General features: G+C 37.3%; 1 protein-coding gene across 1 annotated transcript in view; it reads left to right on the forward strand.

Annotated features, from left to right (window-relative positions):
• NF1 (neurofibromin 1) overlaps positions 1–18,537 on the forward strand; it is a 171,086-nt gene that overhangs the window by 20,763 nt on the left and 131,786 nt on the right. The window contains exons 4-13 of the mRNA XM_024195430.2: positions 1,757–1,947; positions 4,637–4,743; positions 5,052–5,119; positions 5,419–5,494; positions 7,117–7,274; positions 10,960–11,133; positions 11,792–11,914; positions 12,218–12,292; positions 14,690–14,821; positions 17,489–17,623. Coding sequence (XP_024051198.2) covers positions 1,757–1,947; positions 4,637–4,743; positions 5,052–5,119; positions 5,419–5,494; positions 7,117–7,274; positions 10,960–11,133; positions 11,792–11,914; positions 12,218–12,292; positions 14,690–14,821; positions 17,489–17,623 — 1,239 coding nt within the window. The remainder of the gene's footprint in view (positions 1–1,756; positions 1,948–4,636; positions 4,744–5,051; positions 5,120–5,418; positions 5,495–7,116; positions 7,275–10,959; positions 11,134–11,791; positions 11,915–12,217; positions 12,293–14,689; positions 14,822–17,488; positions 17,624–18,537) is intronic.

Consider the following 18,537-nt stretch of genomic DNA (forward strand, 5'->3'; position numbering starts at 1 on the left):
TTCGTTTCACAATTTAATACAAAATTAAAGGATAATTTTACAATCATTTTAAAAGTGGCAAATAGTAAAAATTAAAATATATTAAAATTAATGAAGTTTGTGGAAGTCATAGTTAGTGTTTCTTAAATGAAGTAGAAATTTCTTGTTGATGTAGTTCTGTTTCTATTTTCTATAATTATATACCCAGACAGAATCTTTTGCTATTGCCATATTAAGATTACTTTTGCAGGTATTTCCTAGTTTACGTTATTTAACCTTATCCAAACTTCCAGTGGGAGTCCAATCCTGAAGTTTCCACACAAACTTTCCTATTTCATTCAAATCTTTGCTGAGAGGCAGTTTGCTTTTACCTTTGGGATGAAAACAGTTGAAGTTTGGCTTTGCAATTATACATCTTAGGTAAAAACTGAGTCTCAGGTTTATTCCTAGAGATTTCTTTTAGCTTTGTTCCAGGAAGAACGTAATGAAATCATCAAAGCTGTGTGCAATTCCTTAGTACTGGTTGTAAAAGATATTTCTCTACAGAGTAATAAATACAATAGAGTTTGGTTTATCAAGGTGGAACATCTTTTAATATAGTAAAGATGCTGATGATGTAAGTAATGGTGCTGTTTTAAATAAGTAAGAAAATAATGTAGGTATCTACATAATGCAGAATAGATTTCAACTTTAAAAAAAAAAAGTAAATTATACCATATTTTTCTTTCCTGTGTTTAATGTAGTAACTTAGACTTGTCTAATTTCATAAATCCATATCTTCCTTTTTTAAAAGCCACAATTTATATTGATCAAAAACCTCAGTGTGTTTCAGATACATGATGAAACCTCTAACTGCTTAAAATTGTATGTCTTGTCAATTTAGATGAAAGCAAGTTGAGCCAGTATGTTTAGTAAGACTTGAGCCAAAGCTGTATACAAAGAGAGTTGTGTTCTGTGATATGGTCAGACATATTTCTTGCTTACTATTGCTTCTTAATGTTTCACCAAGTTCTCATGGCAACAAGACTCAGGTCAGCTAAGTGGGATCACTGCAACTTCTGAATTCCCCAGAGTAATTTCATTGGCAGGATTTTAAAAGTTTAAATGCTGACCTGACCCTCTGTTAAGATTCTTAGTAAAGTTGCTCTTCAAATTCTTTCTTAAATAGTTTCCTTATGTCTCATACTGTGCAAATTGGAAAAAGTAGAATTCTACAGGAAACTGTAGGGTTTTTTGTTCTTGTCTGGAATCACACTGACTCAATAAAGAAGCACCCTCTCTTTCATCATGTCTTTTAAATCTCTTACTGGAGGAAAAACTACGGTCAGAAAACCATTTGAGAGAATTAAGAGTCGGAGTTTACCTAAGGTTCTTCTAAGGCAAACAACTGACTCAAATGCTCTAACACCAGTGCTTTGACAGGTTGGCAGGGTGTGTCCCTTAAGTATTCAAACCGTTTGCTTGAAAAAAGTATTTTGATAGCCCATTCAATACTTGATGATGATGAGCTACTAACATTGTCCCACAGGTCAGGGATGGAAACACATTCGAAAATGTAAAATATTACTTTATGTGAAATTATAGGAAATTACTGTTAGCATGGGGTGTGTCAGAGCTTTTCCACTTAATTTGCATTGAAGTCAATGGGAGTTTCTACTGTGTAGAGAGTAAGTAGTACAAGATCTGTTCCTGGGATAGTAGTAACTAGAAATACAGTTTTTGCCTATAAAGCTGTGAAAGGGAATTTCAGGAAATAAGTGAAATGTTTACATTTTAGCAACCAAAGGACACGATGCGACTAGATGAGACGATGCTGGTCAAACAGTTGCTGCCAGAAATCTGCCATTTTATCCATACGTACCGTGAAGGAAACCAACATGCAGCCGAACTTCGCAATTCTGCCTCTGGAGTTCTCTTCTCTCTCAGTTGCAATAATTTTAATGCAGTCTTCAGCCGCATTTCCACCAGGTGAGTGCATGAATGGCAGCGCTTATCCAGTGTATTAGAAGGCTTATCAAACACCGTGAATGTTGTCTGGCTCTAATCAGTGTAGATTAAAACAAAGGCTAAAATTCACGACAGACCTTTCTGATCTGAAAAATATTAACTTGAAAATGCTGATGGGGAGTTTGTATCATATAATAAGCTGCTTACACCTGTACCCCGATATAACGCTGTCCTCAGGAGCCAAAAAATCTTACCGTGTTATAGGTGAAACCGTGTTATATCGAACTTGCTTTGATCCACCGGAGTGCGCAGCCCCGCCCCCCCGGAGCACTGCTTTACCGCGTTATATCCGAATTCGTGTTATATTGGGTCGCGTTATATAGGGGTAGAGGTGTATTTGAAATCTTTTCTGATGAAAATCCCTCTACATTTCAAAACTCTGCTTAAGCATCAGTTGATAAAATTAGTCTGATTCTGTCTCCATTCTGTGTTTTTGTACAGCTTATTTTCTGGGTGCTAGACTTACTTATTTTTTAGACCTGCTTTTATATGAAAAAAATCTGCCATAGAACGGAACTAATGATAAAAACCAAGTTGAAATGTAGGGTGGGTGCTTGCTAATGAGAGATTTCTAAAAATTGACAGAGACGCTTAACTTATATCCATTAATGTGTTTGCTGTTCCATGGTAACTTCTAGTTCTCTGCAGCTCTGTTGGAGCCTTAAGGATGTTGTCCTCCCCTAATTTTCCCTACTTGAAGGTCCATATATATCCATCTTTTTGACTGAGGAGAATGGGGCATGATTGCCTTGACCCTAAGAATATTACTTTTTATTGGATTTAGAAGGAGCCTGCTTGTCCTCTCACATGATTTTTATATCCGTGTAACCCCACTGATTATAATGAAATTCCTCCTGATTTACACCACTCTAAATGAGAGGTGAGTCAGGGCCAAGGTATGCTATCCCTTCTTTACTTCCCGCATTGCAGTCATCTCTTTGGTGCTGTCTTTGGCCAGCCCACCAAGGTTGCATGGAAGCTTTTATTAAGGAAATGCTTTTATGTCCTTTGAAAGTTGCTTGAAAAGGTTTAACTCTTATCAGAGTAGTGTGGTTATAACCAACAGTAGTACTTGAGTGGATCATTTGTTGGAGTTGGATCCAATGCTCCTTTATTAGGGTTGGGCAGCAATGAGTATGCTAGTTTGAATTGTTTTTAGTACCACAGTCTAAAACTAGGGCTTGTGTAACTTATACAATTAAAAGAGCTTTGAGAACACTAGAATGGAAGTGCATTCAAATTTTAAATATGAAACTTGGTAAACATCTAATTAGCTGAAATCTCAACTATTTTTTAAACTTTAAAGGGCTTTAATAATCTCTCAAGGACCTAGACTTAGTAGCCAGGATGGAGGATATGGTTTTTGCTAAATAAATTGATTAGGTTTAGTTGCTTATAGGGTAGGAAATAATTCCATGCCCTTCTGTTATAGGGAGTTACACTAGAACTTATTCTTGTAGATAGTTCTTTAATGTGTATTTGTTTATACATCTGCAGTATAGTTTTTCAGTATAAGTCTTTTTTACTCAAACTTAATTTTGAAATTCTAGGCTGTTTCAAGGCTGGAGTTGATTTTTGTTTCCACACAATTCTATTTTTCATTGGTATAGAAGTGGTTAAACATTTGGCTGTTTGTTGCTAATATCCACAGAGGTCAGCCTGCCGACAGTTAGCATTGCTGATCTTTTGACCCATGCTTCCTGTTTAGGCATATTTCTAGGCTCTGTACAGCAGCTGGGGGATTTTGGGCATGTAAAGCACAGCATCAGGGACCTTCCCGTTCTCAGCGTGGTCTGTTAAGTTTTCCCTCCATTGATGAAATGAAGAGCTGCTTTTGTGTGTAGTGGTAGAAATTGCATATCATGTCAAGTACACATCTGTAGCTTTGGAAGGGGTCAACACAATCTTATAACTTGCAGGCGCATATGATTTAGTTATTAGTGGCTTGTGATCTGATATGGTGTTTAGTAAGTTACCCTCGAAAAAGGAGGGAAAAGATTTAGCACAGTGCTTAAACTGATGTGATTAAAACTAATTGAGTTTCATTAGGGACAAAAAAAAGGGCTCCCCTTTGCCTGAGGGCTGACTGCAGTTCCCTTCAGAGACTGTGAATACTCCTGATTGTTGCCCTGATGGTATAGCTCAAGTGCAAAGCAAGGCACTCATTCCCAGGGGCATGGCCCAAAGGCATCACCAGCATGAGCCGGAGAGGTCAGTGCTCAGGTGAAATGAAATATAGATTACTTCCACAGCATTGTAAAGAAAAAGAGGATATAGGGTAAAATCTTGGTGTTAACATAAATATAAACTGATGGCATTTGTAGCTTACATCTTGAAATGTTGAGAAATTTTCTTCTGGAACTTTTCTATATGAAGTTAAAATGAAAATATTCTGTAAAATTAACTCTTAATGGTCATCCAAAGTTAGTTTTTAATTCCTGGATCTGTCAAAGTTCTAACTGTAAGTCTCTGGAGGGGATGATGTTGATCCTTTAATATTAAAATGTTTACTACTAATTTTCATTTCACCTGTATAATAGGAGGTGTTTTTCATAAGTATGAACATGTCAGCAATGGCTGACAGTCTCTGTTTCGAGAAGTTAATTTAATTTACTGTTTTGAGTTAATACTTTACTTTGCATCTCTTTAGATTACAGGAACTGACTGTGTGTTCGGAAGATAATGCTGATGTTCATGATATTGAACTTTTACAGTATATTAGTGTGGACTGCATAAAACTGAAACGAATATTGCAAGGTAGGCTGTGAAATTGTGTGTCTTTGGGCTGATCATCAGACTGGTTTTGTGCTGCTATAGCTATCTGTTTAGAAATCCGTAGTTAGTGGTATTACCCTCTAGCATAGACAGTTACACTGGTATAACATATTCCTGTATATTAATTTAGAAACAGTATAATTTTACTTAATTCAAATGATAATTAGCATCTGATTTTAAAATAACTGGTGCTTAAACCCCTGAGCTGTCTTATTGGGTTGAATTATTATATACCTATTTTGTTAGAAATGAATTTCTCTTTCAAATGTTGAAATTTTTTATTTTTACAGAGACAGTATTTAAGTTTAAAGCCCTAAAGAAAGTAGCTCAACTGGCAGTTATAAACAGTCTTGAAAAGGCAAGTATGTTATCATTGATATATTCTAAGCGGAATTTTTTTGCTGTTCCTCAGTCACTGATTTGCAGTCTCATGCCCCTGATTGAATTTAGGAATGGGAAAACACTAGTCTCATTTGGACAAGTCACTTTTCACTGTAAACACACATGTATGAGAGTTCTGTTGTAAAAGCACTGCATGCGGAGAGACTGAAGGACAAAATAAAGTCATCTCTTCCACTGGAAGTTTATTTCCTAAACTGAGTTTATTTTCTAAACTGATTGTTGCATATGTGTAAAGACGTGTTGAATTATCTGTAGGCATTTTGGAACTGGGTGGAAAACTATCCTGATGAATTCACAAAGCTGTACCAGACACCACAGACTGATATGGCGGGTAAGACATGACATAAATCATTTTGATGTGTATCTCTTAAAATATGGATTTATCAGGCTAAGTCCATTGGTTCTTTTTCACAAAGCTTTATGTCAGAGATCTCCAACTTCACTGACATTTTGTACACTCCTTGCTTCTCAGGCAGCTCGCATAAAAGAAGCATCGTTCTGCCATCCTTTGCCAGAGCAGCTTGGGATACACTCTTTATCTCTCTTCACTCAACAAATGGAAATGGGGAGGAAGGGAGTAATGGTGGGAATTGGATTGCTTTTATAGAGCTCTATTTTGATACACATAACAAGTAAACAAAACGCACAAACATAAACTATCTTACATACAAATAAAAGAAAATTTACAAATACACATTTTAGCCCCTGATTCAGGAAAGCATTCCTGTTCAGGAAGGGCACATAAGCATATGCTTAGAGATCTGCAAATCTGTAGCTATCTGCTTTATATCTGCGGCCCATGTTTGCAGATCACGGATGAATGCAGATCCAAATTTTATATCTAGAGTCCTGCAAATCTGTGTATATCCGCGGACTGGATGCGAATACAAATTTTGTATTGACACAAGGCTCTACATATACTTTAGTCTTTCTGACTAGAGAAGGACTTAAGCACATTTTTAAGTTATTTTCTGAATCATTGTTTTAACCCTGTTTATAGCCCAGTTCAGCGACAATGGCATGCCTAAGCATGGTTGTAAAACACATTTTATTTTTGTAGATGGAGCCATATTTTGCCTCTTATGTTCTGTTCCCCCTTTATCTTCCTTGTCAAAAGTGGTGCCAAACTTCTTTTGCTTGCCGGTACTCAAAACGCATCCTTCCAGTTTCCATTTGTGTCATAGCAGGACCTGTATCTGAACTCTGAAAATAGGCTGAAATGTCTGTTACTTGTACATGCATATTTTAGTGTCATCTGCAAACCAGAATTCTGGAAGGTTTTTCACAGTTTAAACCTTCAGCTACTATTTAGTGAGTTGGTTAGCTGGAAAAAGAATGAATGTCATTGATTTTAAAAAATATGGAAAATAGTTAAAGCAAATTTTGTTATTTGTACACGTCAATTACAGTATTTCATAGAATAGTATTTTTGATCAACATTTTTTCCCCTTTAGATGTTTTAAATCCCCCTTTTTATTTCCTATTTCTTTCTGCAGACAATAATACCTAGCTCTGACATAAGTCTTCATCCACAGATCATATGTATTTCTAGAATGCTCTGTAGTAGTCAGTTCTAGTGAATTAATTATGTTTGTGGCTGTCTTGCTCATACACCTTTACCCCGATATAACGCGACCCGATATAACATGAATTCGTATATAACGTGGTAAAGCAGCGCTCTGGGGGGGGGGGAGGGGCTGCGCACTCCTGTGGATCAAAGCAAGTTCGATATAACGCAGTTTCACCTATAACGCAGTAAGATTTTTTTTGGCTCTCGAGGACAGCGTTATATTGAGCTAGAGGTGTAGTTCTTCTGTTCTTTATTGAACCAGTGCTTTTTCTTTTGAGTAATGCTCTTTGCAAACTAGGATTATGAGCTAAACATAACAGGATATTTAAACACTTTTCCCCTCAGTGTTTCTTCCGTAGTCATTTGGTTGTTTTATAATGTAGATTGTGCAGAGAAGTTGTTTGACTTGGTGGATGGGTTTGCCGAAAGCACGAAACGTAAAGCAGCAGTTTGGCCACTGCAAATCATTCTTCTTGTCCTGTGTCCAGAAATCATTCAAGATATAGCCAAGGATGTGGTGGAGGAAACCAAAATAAACAAGGTGAAGAAAGCTAAAATGTCATAGTGAATACAAGTCTGAATTCAATAGGGTGTTTGTCTTGGCATGTCCCATATTGTTTTAAAACTCTATACTCTCTGATATAAGCCTACTCTGCCTCTATTTAAAAAAAAAAAAACACATTTAAACCCCCCTATTAAATCCCTGTTTTTTCTATTATTCAGGCTTCTCGGAGCTCTCACCTAGCCCTTTACTTTCCCTACCAGCAGAGCTTTGTATAATGGCATATATCCTGCTTGATGAGGGTTGTATAGCTACTCCTGACAATTCAATTCCTTTAGCTAAAAAAAGGTTTGTGCAACACTGTGAGTCATTCACTCCTGTTGGTGGTGAACAAATTGCCACCTCAGCACTTACAGCCCCTGCTGGGCTTGAGAGTAAAGAACTGTCCTAGAGTTTTGAATCTTGCTATTCCTCCCCAAGTCCCTTACTCAAGTTTTACATTACTGCTAATCTGAACTGAACTTTGTGCGTGGTGGGTTTTTTGTTTTTGTTTTTTTTGCAATGTGTGGAAATAAGAACATAAGAACGGTCATACTGGGTCAGACCAAAGGTCCATCTAGCCCAGTATCCTGTCTTCCAACAGTGGCCAATGCCAGGTGCCCCAGAGGGAATGAACAGAACAGGTAATCAAGAAGTGATCCATCCTCTGTCGCTCATTTCCAGCTTCTGGCAAACAGAGGCCAGGGACACCATTCCTGCCCATCCTGGCTAATAGTCATTGATAGACCTATCCTCCATGAATATATTTAGTTCTTTTTTGAACCTTGTTATAGTCTTGGCCTTCACAACCTCCTCTAGCAAGGCGTTCCACAGGTTGACTGTGCGCTGTGTGACAAAAATACTTCCTTTTGTTTGTTTTAAACCTGCTGCCTTTTAATTTCATTTGGTGACCCCTCTAGTTCTTATGTTATGAGAAGGAGTAAATAACACTTCCTTATTTACTTTTTCCACACCAGTCATGATTTTATAGACCTCAATCATATCCCCCCTTAGTCGTCTCTTTTCCAAGCTGAAAAGTCCCAGTCTTATTAATCTTTCCTCACATACCCCTAATCATTTTTGTTGCTCTTTTCTGAACCTTTTCCAATTTCAAAATATCTTTTTTGAGATGGGGTGACCACATCTGCACGCAGTATTCAAGATTCGGACGTACCATGGATTTATATAGAGGCAATATATTTTCTGTCTTATTATCTATCCCTTTCTTAATGATTCCAAACATTCTGTTCGCTTTTTTGACTGCCGCTGCACATGGAGCGGATGTTTTGAGAGAACTATCCGCAATGACTCCAAGATCTTTCTTAAATGGTAACAGCTAATTTAGACCCCATCATTTTATATGTATAGTTGGGATTATGTTTTCCAATATGCATTACTTTACATTTATCGACATTGAATTTCATCTGCCATTTTGTTGCCTAGTCACCCAGTTTTGAGAGATCCTTTTGTAGCTCTTCTCAGTCTGCTTGGGACTTAACTATCTTAAGTAGTTTTGTATCATCTGCAAATTTTGCCACCTCACTGTTTACCCCTTTTTCCAGATCATTTATGAATATGTTGAATAGGACTGGGCCCAGTATAGACCTCTGGGGGACACCACTATTTACCTCTCTCCATTCTGAAACCTACCATTTATTCCTACCCTTTGTTTCCTCTCTTTTAACCAGTTTCCAATCCATGAGAGGACCTTCCCTCTTATCCCATGACTGCTTACTTTGCTTAAGAGACATCGGTGAGGGACCTTGTTAAAGGCTTTCTGAAAATCTAAATATGTGATATCCAGTGGATCCCCCTTGTCCACATGCTTGTTGACCCCTCAAAGGATTCTAGTAGATTCGTGAGACATGATTTCCCTTTACAAAAACCATGTTGACTCTCCCCCAACAAATTACGTTAATCTATGTGTCTGTCAATTTTGTTCTTTACTATAGTTTCAACCAGTTTGCCCGGTACTGAAGTGAGGTTTACCGGCCTGTAATTTCCAGGGTCACCTCTGGAGCACTTTTTAAAAATTGGTGTCACATTAGCTATCCAGTCATTTGTTACAAAAGCTGATTTAAATGATAGGTTACAGACTACAGTTAGTAGTCCTGCAGTTTCACATTTGAGTTCCTTCAGAACACTTGGGTGAATACCATCTGGTCCTGGTGACTTATTACTGATTATTTTATTAATTTGTTCCAAAACCTCCTCTAATGACACCTCAATCTGGGACAATTCCTCAGATTTGTCACCTAAAAAGAATGGCTCAGGTTTGGGAATCTCCCTCACATCCTCAACCGTGAAGACCGATGCAAAGAATTCATTTAGTTTCTCTGTAATGGCCTTATCGTTCTTGAGTGCTCCTTTAACATCTCGATCGTCTGGTGGCCCCACTGGTTGTTTAGCAGGCTTCCTGCTTCTGATGTACTTAAAAAAATTTTTGCTTCTACTTTTTGAGTCTTTGGCTAGCTCTTCTTCAGATTCTTTTTTTGGCCTTCCTATTATATTTTTACACTTCATTTGCCAGAGTTTATGCTTCTTTCTATTTTCCTCACTAGGATTTAACCTCCACTTTTTAAAGGATGCCTTTTTGCCTCTCACTGCTTCTCTTACTTTGTTGTTTAGCCATGGTGGCTCTTTTTTGGTTCTCTTACTGTGTTTTTTAATTTGGGTTATACATTTACGGTGAGCCTCTTATTATGGTGTCTTTAAAAAGTTTCCATGCAGCTTGCAGGGATTTTTCTTTTGGTGCTCCTACCTTTTTAATTTCTGTTTAACTAACCTCCTCATTTTTGTGTAGTTCCCCTTTCTGAGATTAAATGCTACAGTGTTGGGCCGCAGTGGTGTTTTCCCCACAACACAGGGATGTTAAAGGTAATTATATTATGGTCACTATTACCAAGTGGTCCAGCTGTATGCACCTCTTGGACCTGATCCTGTGCTCCACTTAGGACTAAATCAAGAATTGCCTCTCCTCCTGTGGGTTCCAGGATTAGCTGCTCCAAGAAGCAGTCATTGAAGGTGTCAAGAAACTTTACGTCTGCATCCTGTCCTTAGGTGATATGTTACCCAGTCAATATAGAGATAGTTGAAATCCTCCCCCTTATTATTGAGTTTTTAATTTTAATAGCCTCTCTAATCTCCCTGAGCATTTCACAGTCACTATTGCCATCCTTATCAGGTGATTGGTATTATATCCCTATGCTATATGCTTATTATTCGAGCATGGAATTACTAGCCAGAGAGGTTCTGTGGTACAGTTTGGTTCATTTAAGATTTTACTTCATTGGATTCTACACTTTCGTTCACATATAGTGCCACTCCCCTACCAGCACAACCTGTTCTGTCCTTCCGATATATTTTGTACCCGAAAAGCGTGGTTTGCAAATGAAGATCTGTAACACAGATAGAATTTGACTTGGCTACAATTAAAAATAAGCAATCCTTGGAGCATCCAAGTTGGCCGTTGCCAGGCTGATTATATCATGGTATCTTCACACACATGTGAATGGTCCAAAGTGAGTGTGTAATGAATGAAGTATACTTTTCTAAACCGATACACCAGTATTTCCATTTGTTTGGTGGTATTTAAAGATGTAAAAGCTCTGTCCACAGCTCCTAAAACATCGGCGATAACTATTTCTGTCTTTTCTTTTTTGGTTGTTATATTTGAATTCTGCAGAAACTGTTTCTGGACAACCTCAGGAAAGCACTCGCAAGCCATAGTGGGAGCAGACAGCTGACTGAAAGTGCTGCTATTGCTTGTGTTAAACTCTGCAAAGCATCCACCTACATCAACTGGGAAGATAATTCTGTCATTTTCCTTCTGGTGCAGTCCATGGTTGATGATCTTAAGGTAAAGAGGAAGAGAGAGGAGTCTGGAAACCATTTTGTCATTTCCTAGATCTGATGAGAAAATTCATTTGAATTTGTGTTTTACTAACGAGCCCAGTGTCATGGAGTGTCTTTGGTAGCATTTTTGTAAGCAAGCTGTGCATGTTCTAGTATTATAATTACACCAGTATTGCAGCTCTGGTATTCTTCATTCCCTCCTTACTTTCCTTCTCTCAAATCTCAAGAGACATTGTCTCTTGACTTCCTACATTTTGTTTCTGCTGAATGCCTTTTGGCTTAAATAGCACGAAGGAATTTTATATTCTCTTCATGCAACATTTACCCACTTACAGCCCCTATGTAATGCCCAAACCACTGCTTGCTTTTCCGAATACACTTTAGCTCTGGGTATTGCAACATGTAATCAACCAAGCTGCTGAGGCTATATTGGTGAATTAAAAAGCAAGGGATAGCGTCTGAATTGTCTTTTTTGTCTCTATTAGATCTATTAAAATTGCCTATTTTTAAAGGTTACATATTATTTAAGTCGTTTCAGAAATAACACATGTTAACAGATTTTTAAAATTGTAACGTTTAGAGTGGCCTACTCTGATTTTTAACAAATTAGTCATATATTGCAAGCAGACTGGAATAACATTTTTATCTGAATTTTTGTGTAGACCTTGCTGTTTAATCCGTGTAAACCTTTCTCGAGAGGCAATCAGAATGCAGATGTAGACCTTATGATAGACTGCTTAGTTTCCTGCTTTCGCATAAACCCTCAGAACAACCCATACCTTAAGGTGAGGCCATGATTTTATGGACAAGTAGTGTCTCCTGATGCTATTTATGACTTGTCAGATATCAAGGGTGTGCTAGTGGCAGCCAGAAATTCATAAATAATTTCAAACTTCTTAATATTTGTCAGAAATTCTTTGTGTGGAGTATTTTGTATCAATCTATTTCTGCTGTTCTGATCCTGCTTGTATTGACACTTTTTTTAAATTTACTAAAAGGGCGTTGGTGATTTGTTCAATCTGATCTTGAGAGATGTTAAAGAATAACAGTTTTCCCAAATGGCTTTTATATTAATGTTTTCCTTCTAGATCTGCTTGGCACAGAATTCCCCATCAACGTTTCATTATGTGCTGGTAAACTCACTCCAGCGAATAATCACAAATGTAAGTTTTAAAAGATTTAATTAGCCTAGAGGTGGTGAGTGATTTTATTTAGGAATTGAAATAGTCATTTGACTAGAATTTTAAGCAGTAGACTAAATCTTGCGCACTGTGCTCATAGTACTAGTTCTAGCACAATCATCGGGATTTGCCCATTTATGGACAATGGATTCAGGTCTCTTTGTTGACCAGTTGGGCTCACTGAGTTACAAGTCTGCATCTCTGTACAAATTTAATGCGCTGAAATGTGAGGATTAAAAAGCCTGTTTATTTTATCGTTTTTAATACAAAGTGCTATTTTCCTGTTGCATAACAAGCTTGCTCATTAGCCACTTATCAGGTTTCAAAATAGCCTGAGATTCTAATCACAATATTTGCATGGGAGCAGTTCCTTCACTGCTCCAACTCCTCTTGCTCTTTCCAGTCTATTGACATCGGTCATTTAGGGGAGGAGGACCTCGGATTCCATATTTTTATTATGGGAGGCAGTATTGCCTAGTGGATGGAGCAATGGACTGGGACTCGACAGATCTGGGTTCCGTTCTCAGCTCAGCTACTGGGTGACCTGGGGCAAATCACTTCACTTCTCTGTGCCTCAGTTTTCTCATCCATAAAATGGTGATCATGATGTGTACCTCCTTTGTAAAGCGCTACATACGTGCTAGGTGGTATTGGTGGTATTATGCCAGTGCCCTAGGGGTGCTTGTCATGGAAATGGCCCCATTATGGCAAGAGCTGTACCCACATGCAAAGTAGGTGGTCCCTGCCCAAAACAGTTTATAATCTAAGTGTAAAATGAGAGACAACAGGTAGATGTAATGAACAGATGGGCAAGGCTTACCCCTATTATCTCTACTTGGTGTGGGGTAAAAAGACAGGATAGGCATTTATTTTAAAAAAGTAAAAATTCTAGAACAGAGAATAAGCCCATAATCCAGATAGCTTTAAAAATATTTAAACCACATTGCACTGTGTAACTTGGAGCACCACAGGTTTCTGCTAATGCAGTAGCCTGCACCAAATCCTGTGGGCTCTGCCTAGGGCTGCTCTTGTAGTTTTGCACTAACTATGGGAAGAGCTTTTAACACAAAGCTTCTGTAACTAGTGCCTTTCACTGAAACATGAAATTGGATTTTCATTTTAAAACATAACTTTTGACCTTGAAATGGTTCTTTTCGATAACAATTGCTGCTTAATTTTTGTTGTCTAATAGAATATGCAATTTGTTCATATATGGACTTTGCACGGCTCTCAGGCTGAGTTTGAGCCTTTGGTCTTTCATGCTAAAGCATAACTCTCCATGCCCTCTTGTCTTCGATAAAAGTGACTGTGTGTTTGCTAATATTGCGAGTATGGAAGTCGTTTTTGATGAAGCAGAAAATCAGTAGGGAAAAGGGTCTTAATTTAACCCCTTCTGGCAAAAGAAAACAGAAAACTTGGAGTAGGAAAAAAACCCCTCATTCCGAGCTAATGAAATCTTTGTTATGAAAACTATTCTCCCTTCGAATAGTAATGCGTAGCCCATTTCGAATAATCATGTCTTAAACTGGACTTTAAATAGGAACTTCTTTAATTTGGCTTGCTTTTGTAATCTGTTACTAACTTCTCCAACGTCAGTCTAAATGACATTGATCTTAAAGTACATATTGACTGAAAAACCAATTATGACAGCAAGTAGTCTGTTTTGTCTTTTGTTTTGTTTAAATAGATTGTGATTTGTATGACCTGCTACTTTAGATTTCTGCAGTGGTTTCCATAGTATTTAGGGTGATCTCACTATAGGAAGCTTTTTACAGTTCCAAGACAGAACAGTAAGTGAAATAAAGACCTTTTTCTTTGACATCCCAGCAGCTATAGGTTTCAGTGTAAATTGTATCCTGTTTTTGGTTGATGTCTATTAACTCCCTTTCATGTGTTCTCTGAACATCAATAAATTGGTGTATATGGAGGAAATATTATGAAGTAACTAAGAATAGTTTTACTTTATTTGTTAATATGGTGTACATTTTTATTGCTGCAATTCTTGTACAAACACAAAATAAATGCTTTGTTTTCAGCAGTACATTTAATACGCTCTGTAATGAAGCTTTATAGACAGTATTAACCATTTATGATCCCAAAAGATTTTTTTTTTACTTGCAGTATGTTACTGTTTCTAGGGAACTGAGCATTTACTTTAGTCAGTCATGCATCATTTCCTCTAGACTGAACTCACTCACAGTCACTTTTTTTAATAGTTACTGTTTTCATATTGGGTGGCAGATCATAAAAGGTGGAAACTAAAATAAACAACTAAACTGGAGTATGGTGTGAAATAAAACCTATGCAAGTATTATGAATCATAGCGTTAGACGGGGGAGTTGACACAACTTCATTCAAGTTTGTGTATTTTCTTCCTAGTCTGAAGTAGACTGGTGGCCCAAGATTGATGCTGTGTACTGTCACTCCGTGGAACTCCGCAGCATGTTCAGTGAAACACTTCAAAAAGCTGTGCAGAGTTGTGGGGCGCATCCAGCAATTCGTATGACACCGGTAAGACTTGGGTCCGTGATTTAACAATTTTTGTCCTTTGCATTTTGTCTCCATTCCATTCCTGCTGTTTTATTCATCAATGTTAGTCTGGAAGATGGAGTAAAAATGTAGCAATCGCTAAAGCAACAGAGAGCCTTACATGCTCTGTAAACCTTGCGGTATTCTGTGTATTCACAAAGTATTCCTACTGAGTTAATTAGTGATCTTGTTTCTTAGCTTTTATGCTGCTCTCAGACCGACAAGATAGAAATAATCTACTTTCTGTAATACAGTCTGACTGTTCTTTTAAGGTGTCTTGCTATATCCAGGCCTATTTAGTGAAGGCAATACTTGGCCTTTTTTTTCCATAATCAGAATAATTCTACCCTCTGCTGCATAGAGCAGAATAAATTTCAGTAACTGCTGCATTTCTACATTGATGATGAGCAGGAGTTTTTGATTTGAAATGCTTTTCACTTGTTTTACTTACTCTGTCTTAAGCATGTTGGCTGTTTGGTCTTAGTGACAGCACAGAAATTGTAAAGATTTGCAAGCATTATGAAATGAAAACTGTTTTGATCATCTTTATATAAAAATCTTCAGTAAATTATAGATTAGTCTGTAGTATGATATCCAAATGTCTCTTGAAGTAGTTCTGCTCATTTTGAACTTTCCGTTTAGGACTTTCTATATTGTGCAAAGTTAACTTGTTTCTTTTCTGAATTGCAAAGATGTAGTTTTCAGTGTCCCAGATATTTACTGTCGCAGAAGGCCTAAAGCTATACATGCAGCTGAAATATTCCTAATAATTCAGTATTTTTGTTTAAAAGAAAAGGATTTGGGCAGATTTAGTTGAATGTTGTAGAATTCTTTAACTCAGTTTTTATATCTGTGTATATTCATCTGTTGAGAATATAGCAAGGGTATTGTACTTGGCAACTCTGAGATTGATTGGTGGTGCTTTGTCTTCTGCTTCTTATTTTCTGTTCTTATTGGCTGCTGTCGCTCACATGATCAGATGCCAACCAGTCACTGTTTTGCATGGCAGTGGGCCTCTGTTGCTGTAAGTATGACCCATTGTAACTACCGCAGAAAAGCCTTCAATTTCTTTGACTTTTCTGTGTATAGTTACCATTGTAGTCACATCACTTCATTTCAGATGGAATATGTAGCATGTCTTCACTTATAGGTTGTATGAAGTAAATAAATAAATCATTTCACAGATCAGATAAACCAAACAGCTTCCTTTCTGCCAGGCTTTTCTTTTCAGAGTTCCCTTAATCGTGACAAACTGATCATATACAGTTTTCTCTGGCAGTACAGTTGTCGCTTTTTGTCAAATGCTTTAAGTATGAGATTTTATTGTGCATCTTTAAGAGTGAATTTTTTTTTAGCAAAATAGTTTGGGATTATAAAGTCTCAAATTTGTAATTACACATACTTGAAAAGAATTCAAGAATAGGCTTGTAACCTTTGAGACTACTTTTTGTTCCGGGGTATGAATCTGTAGATCAAAAAGTTAAAATAAAAAGCTTGCAACTTCAGTGTTACTGCTTGAAAGGTATCTTCCCAGTAATAAATTCATTAATTTTTTAAGAGAATACTGTGTTCAGTGCTATTGTTGAGTCCCTCATGCATATAAAACTCAATAAAATAAATTGTAAAACTTGAAACACCATCATTTCAATATTGCTATTTTCAGACTTAAAAAGTAAGCAAAATTAGATGCTAATTACAGATTATATTGGACAAAAAATAGCATTGTGGTAGCACGGCAGGGCGCTCCGGCCCGAGAGCGGCGCTGCGACCGGGCTCGCCGCCCTCCCCGCCGCGCTCCGGCCGCCAGGGAGAGCGGAGCCGCAGCGGGCTCTCCGCCCTCCTCCCGGCGCTCTGGCTGCCGGGGGGAGAGCGGAGAGCCCCGGCTGGGCTCTCGGCCCTCCCCCCGGCGCTCTGGCCGCCGGGGGCTCTCCGCCCTCCCCCCGGCGCTCTGGCCGCCGGGGGGGGAGGGTGAAGAGCCCCTGCCGCAATGGAGGGGGGGGGGGGCGGCCGCTGGCTTTTTTGCCTAGGGCGGCAAAAAAGCCAGAGCCGGCCCTGGTAACACAGCTGCTGCTTAAAATGTGAGAAGAGTGAGTTCTTGCCTTAAAGTATTGTCATTTACATTAATATAGAAAAACAGCACATTAACATTACTGTGATTTAAACTAATTCGGTTTTAAAAACTCCAAGATGTTGAAGTTAAAGTAAATCCACCGATTCCTGTGCCAGCATAAGTGTATTGATTTTTGTTGTTGCTTGAGGGATAAAATAAATAACACTCTACAATTTCTTAGTAGTAGCTATATCTGATTTTCTTAGTATTGGAATAATTTTGTTCATAGGTTTTTCCCCACTTTCAGAAAACCTTTTGTGGGCAACTCATTGACAGATGAAATTCTTTTTTCCTTTATTATAATTTTAATAAAAATGATAACATATTTTTAAACAAACTATATTTTTAATAAATAAAAGGTTAAAGTACAAAAAAGTTATATTTATACTTTACTGAATTGCATATACAATTGTTAGCCATATACCTGTTTCCTTTCATGCATTATTGATTATAAAAGTAATAAGCTTTTTAAAATGTTACATTATCAACCCACTATATGTAGTACTTCATTGACAAATGCTGTAATATTTTTTCCTTAGAGTCTTACATTTAAAGAGAAAATGACAAGCCTTAAATTTAAAGAAAAACCTACAGACTTGGAAACCAGAAGTTATAAGTTTTTGCTGTTATCCATGGTAAAACTGTTACATGCTGATCCAAAGCTCTTGCTGTATGTAAGTAAATGTTACTTTTGAATTAGTGAAATCTTGGTGTTAAAAAAAATATAGAAAAAGCATTTTAGCTTTTTATTAAATATGAAGTCATAATATAAATAACCCTAGGAAATTAAGTCACTAAAGTATAAATACCAAAATAATAAAATTGGTAAAAAATAAAAATTCAAACCCAGAATGTTTAGCTCTAAGATGATACTACTTTTCTCTCTTCCCCTTTCATCCAATAAAGACAATTTGTGAAGGCAGCTTTCCTGATGTCCGTTATATAAACACCAGGCCCACTGCATTTCTTTTGCTTATCAGTGATGTGGTGAACCTGGACAGTGCATTGGGACAATCTCAGACAGTCATCTTAGTTGCTGATCATTGTGACGAGAATGAGAAAACAGGATAGCGAAACTGCAGGGCATGAAGTTCTTTGGTTCTAGAGAGCACCAGATTAAAGTGACAAAGGGTATAAAGCCCGTATAGAGGGGAAATGGATTGGGGAAGAAAATATGAACCGGAAAAAGAATTAGGGTAAAAATCTTGAGCAGAAAAATAAAAAAAGAATACTAGAGAGAAATTAATTAAAACCCAACTTGTAAAAACATGATAGAAGAGATGTTGAAAGACTGAGGGAAAGACACCAAAGAATCATAAGGGAGACATGAAAAAGAGAGGACAGTCAACTTACTAAGATATGCTTATTTTGTAAATTGATGTCATAATGGGTATTCCGTAAGGTTCCTTTCAAATAATTTTTCTGGGATTCTGCAAATCATAATATGGAAATCAACTCTAACTCGAGCATCAAAAATTGTTTGCAATTATGTTAAATGTACATCTTGAAAATAAAACTGGATGTACAATATTGCCAAATAATAATCATTTTATTATAATCTGAATCTTATAGTGGGAGTTGTGAAATT

The sequence above is a fragment of the Terrapene carolina genome, unplaced genomic scaffold, assembly GCF_002925995.2.
Source record: "Terrapene carolina triunguis isolate 2854851 unplaced genomic scaffold, T_m_triunguis-2.0 Scaffold231, whole genome shotgun sequence".
Lineage (NCBI taxonomy): Eukaryota > Metazoa > Chordata > Testudines > Emydidae > Terrapene > Terrapene triunguis.